This window comes from Lampetra planeri, chromosome 51 (assembly GCF_965212315.1).
Source record: "Lampetra planeri chromosome 51, kcLamPlan1.2.h2, whole genome shotgun sequence".
In the NCBI taxonomy this organism is placed as follows: Eukaryota; Metazoa; Chordata; class Hyperoartia; order Petromyzontiformes; family Petromyzontidae; genus Lampetra; species Lampetra planeri.
The window spans coordinates 184,669-199,831 of NC_136157.1; the positions used below are offsets into that span (position 1 = coordinate 184,669).

Below are 15,163 nucleotides of genomic sequence, written 5' to 3' on the forward strand. Positions count from 1 at the left end.
AATAGTATGTAGCTGCAGTAACTAAACCACCACGTAAACAACTAAAGTATAAACTACATAGTATCATCAGTATACTAAATATACTCTCCAATAAGCTGAGCTACTAACAGTAAGTAATACATTACAATTCTATGTCGCAAAAAATGTAATATGCTTCCAGCAAAACTTTATTCTCTTATATCACACGAGTCTACACCGTACTATATACTGCCATAGACAAACCCAACATTAAATTATATACTGTATTTCTATACACCACCTTATACATTGTAATATTACACTATGTGTAATAACAGCCATAGAGGGTTCACGTGGGGATTGGCTTGCCGGTCCCGCTTTGTAGCCAATAAGGGGTGAGCCAGGGAGCATGGCCTCGGCGTGATCACGGCATGTTAGCAGGGGTGATTGGCCTGGCCAATCGGGGCCTCAGCTAATGGGAAGCCGGATCAGTGGCTTGGTCCCGGGATTGACAGGGAACCATCGGGAACGGTCAACGCTGTCTACGGAGGATTGGCTGGGGGGTACCACGTGACGAAGGGATTAAGAGAGAGAGGGAGAGAGAAGTCGGGAGCAGACTTGGGAACGAGAAGAGCAGGAGTCACGCGCGTACGGGGCTCTGGGTGCCACGTGTGCGGTGGGGACTTGGCGGGAAGTCTGCCCGCTTTCCGTTGTCTGTCAGCAACGGGGAGTGTGTGAAGTGTAACTGTGGAAGTTGAAAATAAAAAGGACTGATTCCGGAAGCCGTTTCAAGAAGGTTTATTACATATGTATGATTCTACCCACCCTAATGTATATCACACAGCTGTATATTCACTATATAATTACAATACTATATATTACTTTGTACATTGTATTAAGCATTACAATTTTATACTATTTATTATTATACAATCCGCTATACAATGTACCATTGACCGTCGTGTGAAAGATACTAAGAGGAAGCAACGAAATATGTCAATGGGAGAGTAGTGCGGGGAGACTTGCAGCGGAGCAAAAAATCCATTCCCTGCGGAGAATACAAGATATATAGTCAATGCCAGTGAGTGGAACGCGGTCTGAAAGTCACCGTAAACGTGAACACAATCAGTTAAGATCCGAAATGGTTTATTACGTCCTTCCAATGATTGCTAAGCCGGAATCCATCTTCTCGGTTGAAATTGTCTCTGTGTTTGTATATGTGGATCGCCTCATGAACGAATCTCTCATGGTAGCCAGATGGCTTGCAGAGAACCTCTGTCTTGGAGAAGTCAATATCATGTGATCCCACTGAATTGTAACAGTGATCTGCCACGGCTGAGGTGTTTCGGTAAAGTAACGTAGAATGGAAATAATAAAATAATAAAAATAAACCAATAAAATAATTCTCACGACGTTTCGGCCACAACGCAAGCAGCCGTCCTCAGGTGGAGAACAGGTCTGTCGAGAAGACAGAGTGACTTTACCGAAAGAACCAAGAAGATAAATCCCTGCAGTCACGAAAGCTTTAAATCGAAATTTAGGGCTATACCTAATAAATGAACTTAAACTTGAGGCGACGTGGGGTGTTGAAGGCTCGCTGACAGGTTACGGGACAGGCCCACGTGCCATGCGTTGACTGAGATAACTGGCAGATGCACCAACACTACCTCTACCATAATCACACGCACCAACACAATAATTACCACCACCTCTACGATGATCATCACCAACACCAACAACACTACTATTATCAGCACCAATATCACCACTAACACCAGCATCATCACCACCATCAACAACTAGCACCAACACCAGCATCATCACCACCAACACCTCCATAATCATCACTACCAACACCATCATCATCACCAACACCAGCATCATCACTACCAACACCATCACCACCAACACGAGCATCATCGGCATCATCACCACCAAGACCATCATTACCAACACCATCATCACGAACAACACCACTACAATCATCACCACGATAAGCATGAACATCACCACCACAATCATCACCACGCCAATCACGCTACCAATTTTATGAATAGAGTTCGACTCCCTGCCTATGGCCAACGTTGTAAATGAGCATCCGTCCATGCTCAATCCACTGCTAGACATCCGTGTGAGTACCATCGTGTTAGTATCGCACACGCACTGGGAAAATGTTTGCTAAATTTTATTTTCAAAATTGGGATCTGCGATAATCACAGACGCGAATTGCTGTTGTAATTGTTACACTGCATTGATTGATGTTGCGCGGTTTCTTTGTAAATTCAAGTTTTGTGAAGTTTTCGTCTCTATGGTTCTGTCACACGAGGCGGTGGTGATTTGCGTTTCGGCCCCAACAGCGACTTCCTCCACAGACTCGGAGAACACACAGAGACTCCCTCAGACTCATAGCCACACATAGACTAATCCCACAGAGACCCACAGACTCGCACAGTGACCCACAGACTCACACCGAACCAGAATGACCCACAGTTTCACAAAGAGACCCACAGACTCACAGATTCCCCAAGACTCACACGGCGACACAGGCGGGCGCACACACGCGTGGGACATGGCGGAGACGAGTCCAGACACTCCGCTCTACCGCCGCCTCCTCCTCGGCCGAGCCAGGGCTACGGCTCCTCCTCGACGAGTTTCACAAACCCATCTCTGTGTGACCCACCAATCCTCGGCCCCACCCACAGCAACGCGCATAGCAACAGTCACCGCGCACGCGCCGCCAGCTCCCGGCACGTGATCAACAACAACAACCGCCACAACGCTCCCACTCGCGTCCAGTGTCTACTTAATATCTCACTTTATACGGTTGACTTCGGTTTTACCATGCGCAGGCAAGGGGCTGTATCGTGAAGAAGGCTTTACTATTGACGTTCTACCTACACGTGTGATAGGGTAGTAGTAGTGATAGGAGTTGGGGTAGTGGTTGGGGGTAGGGGTAGTTAGGTGTGGGGGTTAGGGTCGAGCAGTAGGATGGGCTAATGCGTATTGCATGATCAGGATCGCTGTGTGTAGATGGTTGCGAAGCGGGGTGTGAATGACCGAATATTGTAACTTGTAATGTGCGAATCGAGTGGGTGAATGACGTTGAGTGCAAATGGGGGATTCCAGAAAGGGATAGAAAGTATAAATATTATAAAGTCCCACTCAGATTCGAGTCTGTTATTAACGTTACGACAACTTGTTGTGGTGCTGCGGTGGCGGCGGTAGTGTAGTGGTTAGCGCTACGCTGCACAAAGAACCCGCTGACCCGAGTTCGGTTCCCACTCACGGCCAACACCGGTGATAAACCGGTCCTGGGCCTCCCCTAGGTCGACTCAGCCTCAAATGAGTAACTTGTGCGGTGTGTAAACTTCGCACACTGGGGATAAAAAGGCAGCCGGGCGTGGTGTTGGCCACCCACCCCCTCGTGTGCCACAGTGACGGCCTTCATAGGGGCTGCTCGCTAATAGCACTTGCTCTATTCTGTCTGTTAAGGCTACGCAGGGGATCTTTGTCATTGGTGTAACAACAGCACCCACATCGTTATTGGTGACAGTTATGTGAAGAGGTGGGAGAGGTCACGAGGAGGTGGTCGCGGGTAGACCGTCATTGACCGTTAACCCCGCACCTCCGATGAGGACGGTTGGCTACGTCCGGCGCGAACGAAGTTCGTACAGTCCAGTCCAACCCCCTGGCCTCCCTCGACCCTGCGCTGTTGTCGTTCCCAACAGATGGAGGGTTCCGTGATCAAGCGCCGTTACCGGGTGCTGTCCAAGCTGGGCGCTGGAGGCTACGGCGCGGTCTACACCTGCCTGGATCGCAGGCAGAAGAGGAAGGTGGCCGTGAAGGTTACGCGCGACATCGAGAGGTAGAGGGAAAGCAGTCCGATTAAAACTTGGAACGGCAAAACATACTTTTAATTGCCGTCCAATATGAACCTCTTTTTACAATTAAACAAATTTTATTATTAAAATATAATTAAACTGTTTTTAACCAAATTTAGTCTGTACCAGGTCAAGCCACACTGAGCTATTTAGGTATTTTTTTCAGAAGCGACCTGGCTGTCACAAATGATAGCTCAACGAAGTAGCTTATCGTCGTGTGGAAATTTCAAGCAGCAGCCGAATACTCTTAAGCGCGTGACTTGATTCTAAATGTGGAGGGGTAAAACCGGAAGAGACCCGGAGACAAATCCACCACGGGGAGAGAGAGAGAGACACCTAACAGCAGGCGTCAGAGGCGGGATCGAACCCACGACCTGTATACCAGGCGAGGTAGTTAACATCTCGCCAGGGTGCCCCAAAAGTCAGGACGCGTAGGAGTGCTTTATTTAATTGAACAAATCACCTTGGGTCACTGCATTTTAGTAGGTTATATGGGCTTATGGAGGGACTATAAAATAAGGGCCTCATTCCTGATTAACCTATGGATGAATCCGGCCTTGCCTGCAATCAGAATATGCATATTGGAGGAAACCGATGAGCTATAAAGCTCTTCTTCACAGATGTCCAGGCCCCAAGACCATGCAAAGCCCTATAAGCCAGAGTGGGCCCAGCGTGTATGTAACGTGTAATGAAAACTTCCAGTGCAGGTCACGGAGAGTGCATACCATGTCAACCCAGAAGGTTTACCCATATTCTTGCACAGGGAAATTGAGTTTTCAGGTCCATTTAGTGTACAGCCGTTTCACCAGGGGAAAGCATTGTTTTTGTCTTTGTGTTTCTCCCTTGTGATGGGATGTTGTAGGATGAACGTTGAGATTTATAAGGGCACGGGGTGACCAATAAGGTCTGAATTGGTCTCTAATAAGGTAGGCACTGATAAGCGGTTGACAGGTATAAGAGTGGGATCAGCGTTTGAGCCTCCGCGTTGTGCTTTGGCTGAAGGTTTCGCAGCGCCTCGACCCGTTCGGTGGAAGCTCTGCACGATGCTGCTGCTGCTCATTCAATCACTCAAACTTATATTGATTAACGTAGCACCGTTCACAATACAACAGCGTCACAGAGAGTGCTTGCTTCAACATGTAAACGTAAAACATTGCATCATTAAAATTTGAGATGTGCAAAATCTTCATAGGTATACAGTATGAGAATAAGTTTTACACTTTTTTCTGGCAACAAAACAGGTGTTGAAATGTTAAAACACCAAACTGAAACCTTTTACAAGGAATCATATCTGCATTAACCACAATACTTGTGGTCAGAATGCAAACAAAAAACACTGATAATGTATGCATTGTCTTTGAAACTGATTGGTCCACACCAGAGACAGCTTTCTTTTGAGCCTAGTCTCAAAACGGTGTTAGATCAGAGGATGCCAAAAGGCATACAGCACAAAGACAACACACTATCAGAGTAATGAGAGCTCAAGGTGAGCAGCTACATAATGGGACCTCATTTGCCAGTACCAAAATATGAGAATAAGTTTTCCCCTTTTTTCTGGTCTCTGGTGTGGACCAATCAGTTTCAAAGACAATGCATATATTTTAATAGTTTTTTTACCCTTTTATCTGGCAACAAATCTGACACCTTTTTTACGAGGAGTCATGTTTGCATAGACCACAATACCTGCAGTCATAATGCAAACAAAAAACATAACTCTGATAATGTATGTACTGTCCTTGAAGTTGATTGGTCCACACCCGAGACAGCTTTCCTTAGAGCCGAGTCTCACATGGGTTGGACCAGATGACGCCAAAAGGCGCACAACTCAAAGACAATGCACCATCAGAGTATGAGAGCTCAGGGAAAGCATTTACACCATTGGTACCTCATTTGCCAGTAAAAAATATGATAATTGTTTTTTTACCCTTTTATCTGCCAACAAAACTGACACCTTTTTTACGAGGAGTCATGTTTGCATAGACCACAATACCTGCAGTCATAATGCAAAACACATAACTCTGATAATGAATGCACTGTCTTTGAAGTTGATTGGTCCACACCCGAGACAGCTTTCCTTAGAGCCTAGTCTCACATGGGTTGGACCAGATGACGCCAAAAGGCACACAACTCAAAGACAATGCACCATCAGAGTATGAGAGCTCGGGGTAAGCATTTACACCATTGGTACCTCATTTGCCAGTAAAAAAAGTTGTTTTTTTGCATTCTGACCACAAGTATTGTGGGTAATGCAGACATGATTCCTTGTAAAAGGTTTCAGCTTGGTGTTTTAACATCTCAACACCTGTTTTGTTGCCAGACAAAAGGGGCAAATTTATTCTCATATTTTGGTACTGGTGTAGTGACATAAGAAGGGAGGGGCTGCTGGGGGCTCTGAGTCCCTGGGAGGGTCAGACGCTTAAGCCTCTTGGCGTCAGGCGTTGGGTTCCCAGGCGCTTAATCCCCTTGGCGCCGCCAAAGGGGGGGGGCTGTGTATGCTCTGTGGGAGATCTGGGGGCGCACACGGCCCCACCCCTCATTGGGGACTAGTTATAAAAGCGGAGCTCCCTGGACGATCAGGGCCAGTCGTAGCTCAAGACCCAAGACCCAAGACCAGCCATCTGAGGACCCTGGGACGATGTGAGAGCCAGTGGTGGGACTCTGGAACTCCCGACTCGACGACCTTGTGAGGGCGAGTTCCAGAGCGTAGCCAGTGTAGAGTATCTAGGCTGTGTACCTAGGCTGTGTACCTAGGCTGTAACAGAGTATCAGGACTGTTGGAGTGTTGTATTGTAATAAAGGAGTTACCTCTACAAGTGTCTCCGGAACCCGTTACATTTGGCGTCAGAAGTGGCAATGGAGACAAGAAGTGAGCCACGTACCTTCAGTCCTGATGGCGATGTTGAGGAGCAAGCGGCGACGGGGCAGCCAACTCGGGCCGACAACGACGCCGCACCGCCGGCTGAGCAGTCGTCCACCACACCTGCTGATCCTCCTCCAGCGTCGGGAGCAGCAATGGAGGAGGCGCTGCTTCGCCTCACTGAGCTGCTCCACGCCACCGTCTCCATCCTGGACGACATGCGTCGCTCACAGGCGGAGACAGGAGGGAGAGAGGCGGCGCAGCGGCCGCGCCATTCCGCCGGCTCCAACACAAAGATGGCAGCCGTTCCCGCCGCAAATACATCCGGGTGTGTCGTCACTTCTGCCGGGGGAGCAATGACCGCTGGGAGCGACGTCACTTCCGGGCCCAGCGTGGGCCAACCCGACGATGCCGCGTCATCAGCGCTGCGTCCCTCACCGCCGGGTGACAGCTGTTTGCAACCTAGCAATGCCGCGTCATCAGCGCTGCGACCTTCACTGCCGGACGACAGCTGGCTTCAACCTAGCATACCGCGTCATCAGCGCTGCGACCGGACAGTGAGTGCGCCATTCTTACTGTAACCGGCGCCGGGGCTGGCACATCGACCGACACGCTGGTCGCCGCCTTTGCTGCTCTGGCCAAAGGTTGGAGGTCGGGAGACCAGGCCCCTGACATTTCGTACATTTACGCGCTCCGGATTAATTATTTTTTTGTTGACATTCTCTTCATTGTCGTCGGGAAGTCGTGACTGTTGTTGGGTAAACTGTGTGGAGCTTCGCTCGTGAGTGTTGTCAATGTGTGTGCGAAACTTTGCTTGTCATTGTTAACGATGTATATACTGTATGGGGCATTTATTTTGAGATGGTGACATGCTGCCAAGGATTTGGAATTGTCATGCTGGCTCTCAAATATCTTGGGGTGCAGATCCTGACCAGGATGGCCCAGTGGGTGTTGCGTGTCTAACACGAGAGTTGTGGTCCCGTCATGCTATGGCTGACGGCTTGACCTGACAGCCCGGAGATTGAAACACTCCGTGGCATGTCTAGCCTAGTGGGCTGTGTGCTCACATGGCTCGGAGAGTGTGGTCCCGTCATGCTATGGCTGACGGCTTGACCTGACAGCCCGGAGATTGAAACACTCCGTGGCATGTCTAGCCTAGTGGGCTGTGTGCTCACATGGCTCGGAGAGTGTGGTTCCGTCATGGAATCGCTGACGGCTTGATCTGACGGCCCGGAGGTTGAAACACTCCGAGGCGCGTTGAAACAGTGGGCTGGAGATTTGTGGTGTTCAGGTGTAGTTGTCCCGTTACGTTGGGACTGTATCCCTCAGTTGTTAGGGTGCATGTTGTGCAGGGAGTGAACGATGCGTCGTCTCAGCTCGGTTGGTACAGCTATATGCTGCGATGCGAGTCTTGGAGAGAGATTGGGTCTCAGCTCGGTCGGTACAGCTATATGCTGCGATGCGAGTCTTGGAGAGAGATTGGGTCTCAGCTCGGTCGGTACAGCTATATGCTGCGATGCGAGTCTTGGAGAGAGATTGGGTCTCAGCTCGGTCGGTACAGCTATATGCTGCGATGCGAGTCTTGGAGAGAGATTGGGTCTCAGCTCGGTCGGTACAGCTATATGCTGCGATGCGAGTCTTGGAGAGAGATTGGGTCTCAGCTCGGTCGGTACAGCTATATGCTGCGATGCGAGTCTTGGAGAGAGACTGGGTCGTCTCAGCTCGGTCGGTACAGCTATATGCTGCGATGCGAGTCTTGGAGAGAGATTGGGTTGAAGCCCCCCGATATGGCCGACGTGCGCGGTTTTAAGATGGAGACGCCACGTTGGAAAGGCGGGGGGTGCTAATGCTTGACATGTAATGTCGGTGGTGGTTCTCATTGAGGGCTGCTGGGACGCAAGCACTGGATGCCTTGGGGATGCGGTTCGCGCGTGCGGCCACCATTTATGAACAGGAGCAGGCAGATTTGTTTTGTTTGTGTCATGTAAATTTTATATATATATTTTAAAATGTAGATACTGGAGTAGCCCTGAAGTGCGACTTCTTTGCCCAGTACATGGGTCGACCCTGAAGTACGACTTCTCGACCCGGGACGTAGACAGACGTCCGGATTAGTGTGTGTAGAGGGATGCTCGACATGTTGGTCTTCGCCTTCTCTCCACCTGACGGATGGGAGGCTGGCAGGGTGGTGTGGAACCCTGCCATCCATGCGGTGGTTGTGCATCCAACGCGTCGGAATCTGTATATTTGTTGTTGTTAATTCCCCGTTTTCTATGCGGATCCCAAGGAGGGCTAGGTGTGCCGCGGGTCGTTTGTTCACGTGTCATTACTTCACCTTTTTATTGATTGATGCTTGTATATAGTGTAGAGTTGTACAGGTTGGTGATGGTATTTATGGTTGCTTTCTTGTTCTCTTTTCTTTTCCTGTTGAGGCTCGCGTATTTTTTTTCTCTCTCTCCCTTTCGTTAATTTAAACTTTCTAATTATTGACAGCCGGGACGGCTGGAGGCTACATAAAGGGGGGTAATGTAGTGACATAAGAAGGGAGGGGCTGCTGGGGGCTCTGGGTCCCTGGGAGGGTCAGACGCTTAAGCCTCTTGGCGTCAGGCGTTGGGTTCCCAGGCGCTTAATCCCCTTGGCGCCGCCAAAGGGGGGGGCTGTGTGTGCTCTGTGGGAGATCTGGGGGCGCACACGGCCCTACCCCTCGTTGGGGACTAGTTATAAAAGCGGAGCACCCTGGACGATCAGGGCCAGTCGTAGCTCAAGACCCAAGACCCAAGACCAGCCATCTGAGGACCCTGGGACGATGTGAGAGCCAGTGGTGGGACTCTGGAACTCCCGACTCGACGACCTTGTGAGGGCGAGTTCCAGAGCGTAGCCAGTGTAGAGTATCTAGGCTGTGTACCTAGGCTGTGTACCTAGGCTGTAACAGAGTATCAGGACTGTTGGAGTGTTGTATTGTAATAAAGGAGTTACCTCTACAAGTGTCTCTGGAACCCGTTACACTGGCAAAGGAGGTCCCATGAGGTATACAGTAGTACAAAATATATGAGATAAAATACATTCAACCATAAACACCCAACACACTGCACCATGAACACCCTATTTACTGCACCATGAACACCCTACACACTGCCCTACGAACACCCTACATGCAACACCGTGAACACCCTTAAATGATGCACCATGAACACCCTACACACTGCACTATGAACACCCAAAAAGGTTGCACCTTGAACACCCTACAAGCTGCACCATGAACACCCTACAATCTGCAATATAAACACCCTACACACTGCAGAAACCGGACTTAGAATCCTGATGCTTGGACTACGATGATGATTGCATTGGAGGAAGTGTGGAGGAGTTTACGATGATGAGATGTTGCTGACGATCTGTGGTCAAATCTTCACATGCAGCTTGGGCCAGGATTGGTACCGCGAGGCTGGCTTCCTCCGGGCTCTGAACAAGAGCACCAACATCGTCAGGATCTTGGACAACTTCGTCAACCAAGGGAATATGTACCTGGTGCTCGAGCTCATCAAGTGAGGGTTCCACCACCACCATTACCACTACCATCATCACCAGGACCATCATAATTTCCTCCACAACCACCAGCATCACCCCCAGCACCATCATCACCACTACCATCTACACCATCATCATCACAACCACCATCATCACCATCTCCGCCACCATTTCCACCACGACTACCAACACCACTACCTCCACCATATTTGAACATCCATAAATTATGTAATGTGTTAATTCATGGTTTTTGGTGGAATTTTGTAGACATCATCTGAAAAGGAAGATGGAGGAAAATAGATATTAATATTGATCGTAGATAATATTAACATTACGAATTAAACAAATACAGTAGTTCCTCGGTTTCCTGTGACATCGTTTAACAGTTTTTGCGGTTAACGTTTCACCTCCCATAGTGAACCCATGGTTTCGACTGATGTTAACATTTGTATTAACGGTGTTTATGTTGTGCACGCGGGTCGCAAATTTCGGCCAATACGGGCGTTCGTCAGTGGTGCTGAGCACATGCTGCCTCAGCCAATCAGCGATGCCCATTTGTGAGCGTTTAGACCTCGACTGGCTATGTTTTGGCAGACTCGGTGATTTTTACTTAATTTTCAACTTATATAGGTGAATCAATAGTGATTGCAATATATAAGTGAATCAATAGTGATTTCGGTCGTCAGCCGAAGATCTATTTTTAGAATATAACGCTAGTGCTAGGAAATCCTATGCGATAGGCTGCATATGTAGTGACATGGGAGGGGAGGGGCTGCTGGGGGGGCTCTGGGACCCTGGGCGGCTCAGGCGCTTGGGCCCCTTGGCGCTGGGCGCTGGGTTCCCAGGCAGCCCAGACGCTTAAGCCCCTTGGCGCCAGGCGTTGGGTTCCCGGGCGGCCCAGGCGCTTAAGCCCCTTGGCGCCACCAATGGGGGGGGGGGGGGGGGCTGTGTGTGCTCTGTGGGATATCTGGGGGCGCACATGGCCCCACCCCTCGTTGGAGATTATGCATAAAAGGGGAGCTCCCTGGACGATCAGGGCCAGTTGTAGCTCAAGACCCAAGACCCAAGACCAGCCATGTGAGGACCCTGGGACGCTGTGAGGGCCAGTGGTGGGACTCTGGAACTCCCGGCTCTACGTCCTTGTGAGGGCGAGTTCCAGAGCGTAGCCAGAGTAGTGTATCTAGGCTGTGTACCTAGGCTGTGTACCTAGGCTGTAACAGAGTAGTTGGACTGTTGGACTGTTGGAGTGTTGGATTGTAATAAAGAAGTTATCTCTACAAGTGTCTCCGGAACCCGTTACATTTGGTGTCAGAAGTGGGATGGAGACAAGAAGTAAGCCACGTACCTTCAGTCCTGACGGCGATGTCGAGGAGCAAGCAGCGATGGGGCGGCCAACGCCGGCCGACAACGACGCCGCACCGCCAGCCGACAACAATGCCGCACCGTCGGCCGACAACGATGCCGCACCGCCGGCCGACAGCGACGCTGCACCGCCGGCCGACAACAACGCCGCACCGCCGGCCGACAGTGACGCTGCACCGCCGGCCGACGGCGACGCCGCACCGCCGGCTGAACAGCTGTCTGCTCCGCCGACCGTCCCCTCTCCAGCGTCGGGAGCAGGGATGGAGGAGGCGCTGCTTCGCCTCGCAGAGCTGCTCTGCGCCACCGCTTCCCTCCTGGGCGAGATGCGGTGCTCACAGGCAATGGCGGGAGGGAGAGAAGAGGCGCAGCGCTCGCTCGAGCCCGCGACCGCCATTCCCGCCACCGGCATTCCCGCCACAAATGTGGGGGATACTTTCGGGTGTGTCATCACTTCCGCCGGGGGAGCAATGACCGCTGGGAGCAACGTCACTTCCGGGCCCAGCGTGGTCCAACCAAACAACGCCGCGTCATCAGCGCTGCGACCGGACAGTGAGGGCGCCATTCTTACTGTAACCAGCGCCGGGCCGGCACATCGATCGACACGCTGGTCGTCGCCTTTGCTCTGGCCAAAGGTTGGAGGTCGGGAGACCAGGCCCCTGACACTTCGTCCATTTACGCGCTCCAGATTAATGATTTTTGTTGACATTTTCTTCGTTGTCGTCGGGGAGTCGTAATTGTTGTTGGGTAAACTGTGTGGAGCTTCGCTCGTGAGTGTTGTCAATGTGTGTGCGAAACTTTGCTTGTGATTGTTAACAATGTATGGTTTGTATTGAGCTTTGTTCGTGATTGTGAATGTATAGCTTGTGCTGTCATTGTTAACGATGTATAGACTGTATGGGGCATTTATCTTGAGATGGTGACATGCTGCCAAGGATTTGGAATTGTCGTGCTGGCTCTCAAATATCTTGGGGTGCAGATCCTGACCAGGATGGCCCAGTGGGTGTTGCGTGTCTAACACGAGAGTTGTGGTCCCGTCATGCTATGGCTGACGGCTTGACCTGACAGCCCGGAGATTGAAACACTCCGTGGCATGTCTAGCCTAGTGGACTGTGCACTCACATGGCTCGGAGAGTGTGGTCCCGTCATGCTATGGCTGACGGCTTGACCTGAGAGCCCGGAGATTGAAACACTCCGTGGCATGTCTAGCCTAGTGGGCTGTGCGCTCACATGGCTCAGAGAGTGTGGTCCCGTCATGCAATGGCTGACGGCTTGACCTGACAGCCCGGAGGTTGAGACCCTCCGTGGTGCGTCTGGAGCTGTAGGCTCGCCCTGACGGCCCGGAGATTGAAACACTCCGAGGCGTGTTGAAACAGTGGGCTGGAGATTCGTAGTGTTCAGGTGTAGTTGTCCCGTTACTTTGGGACTGTATCCCTCAGTTGTTAGGGTGCATGTTGTGCAGTGAGTGAACGATGGGTCATCTCAGCTCGGTCGGTACAGCAATATGCTGCGATGCGAGTCTTGGAGAGAGACTGGGTCTCAGCTCGGTCGGTACAGCTATATGCTGCGATGCGAGTCTTGGAGAGAGACTGGGTTGAAGTCCCCCCCGATATGGCCGACGCGTGCTACTGGTTGTGACGCCGCGTCGGAAAGGCGGTGGGGTGGTAACATGGAAATTCCCCCCCGATATGGCCGACGTGCGCGGTTTTAGGATGGAGACGCCACGTCGGAAAGGCGGGGGGTGCTAACGAGTGACATGTGATGTCGGTGGTGGTCCTCAGTGAGGGCTGCTGGGACGCAAGCATGGGATGCCTTGGAGATGCGGTTCGGGCGTGCGTCCACCATTTCTGGGCAGGAGCAGGCAGATTTATTTTGTTTGTGTCATGTCAAATTTATGTATATATATTTTTTAAAATGTAGATACTGGAGCAGCCCTGAAGTGCGACTTCTTTGCCCAGTACATGGGTCGGCCCTGAAGTACGACTTCTCGACCCGGGACGTAGACAGACATCCGGATAAATGTGTGTAGAGGGGTGCTAGACATGTTGGTCTTCGCCTTCTCACCACCTGACGGATGGGAGGGTGGCAGGGTGGTGTGGATCCCTGCCATCCATGCGGTGGTTGTGTGATTTCGGTTCGATTACCGGTGTTGGTTGTGCATCCAACACGTTGGAATCTGTATATTTGTTGTTGCTAATTCCCCGTTTTCTATGCGGATCCCGAGGAGGGCTAGGTGTGCCGCGGGTCGTTTGTTCACGTGTCATTGCTTCACCTTTTTGTTGATTGACGCTTGTATATAGTGTAACGTGTACAGGTTGGTTAGGGTATTTATGGTTGCTTTCTTGTTCTCTTTTCTTTTCCTGTTGAGGCTCGCGTATTTTTTTCTCTCCCTTTCGTTAATTTAAACTTTCTAATTATTGACAGCCGGGACTGCTGGAGGCTACAGAGAGGAGGGTAATGTAGTGACATGGGAGGGGAGGGGCTGCTGGGGGGGCTCTGGGACCCTGGGCGGCCCAGGCGCTTGGGCCCCTTGGCGCCGGGCACTTGGTTCCCAGGCGGCCCAGACGCTTAAGCCCCTTGGCGCCAGGCGTTGGGTTCCTGGGCAGCCCAGGCGCTTAAGCCCCTTGGCGCCACCAACGGGGGATGGCTGTGTGTGCTCTGTGGGATATCTGGGGGCGCACACGGCCCCACCCCTCGTTGGGGACTAGGCATAAAAGGGGAGCTCCCTGGACGATCAGGGCCAGTTGTAGCTCAAGACCCAAGACCCAAGACTAGCCATGTGAGGACCCTAAGGCGCTGTGAGGGCCAGTGGTGGGACTCTGGAACTCCCGGCTCTACATCCTTGTGAGGGCGAGTTCCAGAGCGTAGCCAGAGTAGTGTATCTAGGCTGTGTACCTAGGCTGTGACTGTTGGACTGTTGGAGTGTTGGATTGTAATAAAGAAGTTATCTCTACAAGTGTCTCCGGAAACAGTTACACATACACACACACACGTCAGCAGCAGCAGCTTGCGAGCGAGGTTACAGCCGCAACCATGGTCTGGGGCCGTCAATAAATGACGTCACGCACCTAGGGGGGGGGGGGGCTGGCAGCGACTGCGTAGCGATTCGCGCACTGCACTACGAATCCGGCTGCCCGAGTTCGATTCCCGCTCACGGCCGGTGACGATTATTTAAACCGGTCCTGGGCCTCCCCTAGGTCGACTCAGCCTGAAATGAGTAAGTGGTCTGGTGTGTCAACATCGCCACTGGGGAGACAAAGGCGGCCGGCCATGTTGCTGGCCACCCACCCCCTCCTGTGCCATGCCATGCCGGCCTTCATAGGTGCACGCGAACAGCACTTGCCCCCTACAGTCTCACAGGCTACACGGGGGATCTTTGTCTTTACCCTGTGTGTGTGGGGGGCGGGGCAGCGACTGCGTAGTGATTCGCGTGCTGCACTACGAACCCGGCGGCCCGAGTTCGATTTCCGCTCACGGCCGGTGACGATTATTTGAACCTGTACTGGGCCTCCCCTAGGTCGACTCAGCCTCATGAGTAAGTGGTGTGGTGTGTCAACATCGCCACTGGGGAGACAAAGGT

General features: G+C 51.5%; 1 protein-coding gene and 1 long non-coding RNA gene across 2 annotated transcripts; one reads left to right on the top strand and one right to left on the bottom strand.

Annotated features, from left to right (window-relative positions):
• Positions 1 to 740: 740 nt before the first annotated feature.
• On the bottom strand, positions 741 to 8,169 carry LOC144734455 (uncharacterized). The gene is made up of 2 exons (XR_013588519.1): positions 3,584 to 8,169; positions 741 to 1,006 (listed from the first exon to the last, which is right to left on the bottom strand). It is a non-coding gene; the product is annotated as an uncharacterized LOC144734455 (long non-coding RNA).
• LOC144734454 (extracellular signal-regulated kinase 2-like) lies at positions 3,543 to 10,260 on the top strand. Its single transcript, XM_078616646.1, has 2 exons — positions 3,543 to 3,823; positions 10,116 to 10,260. The coding sequence occupies exons 1-2, from the start codon at positions 3,687 to 3,689 to the stop codon at positions 10,243 to 10,245; spliced, it is 267 nt and encodes an 88-aa protein (XP_078472772.1). The 5' UTR covers positions 3,543 to 3,686; the 3' UTR covers positions 10,246 to 10,260.
• The last annotated feature ends 4,903 nt before the right edge of the window (positions 10,261 to 15,163 follow it).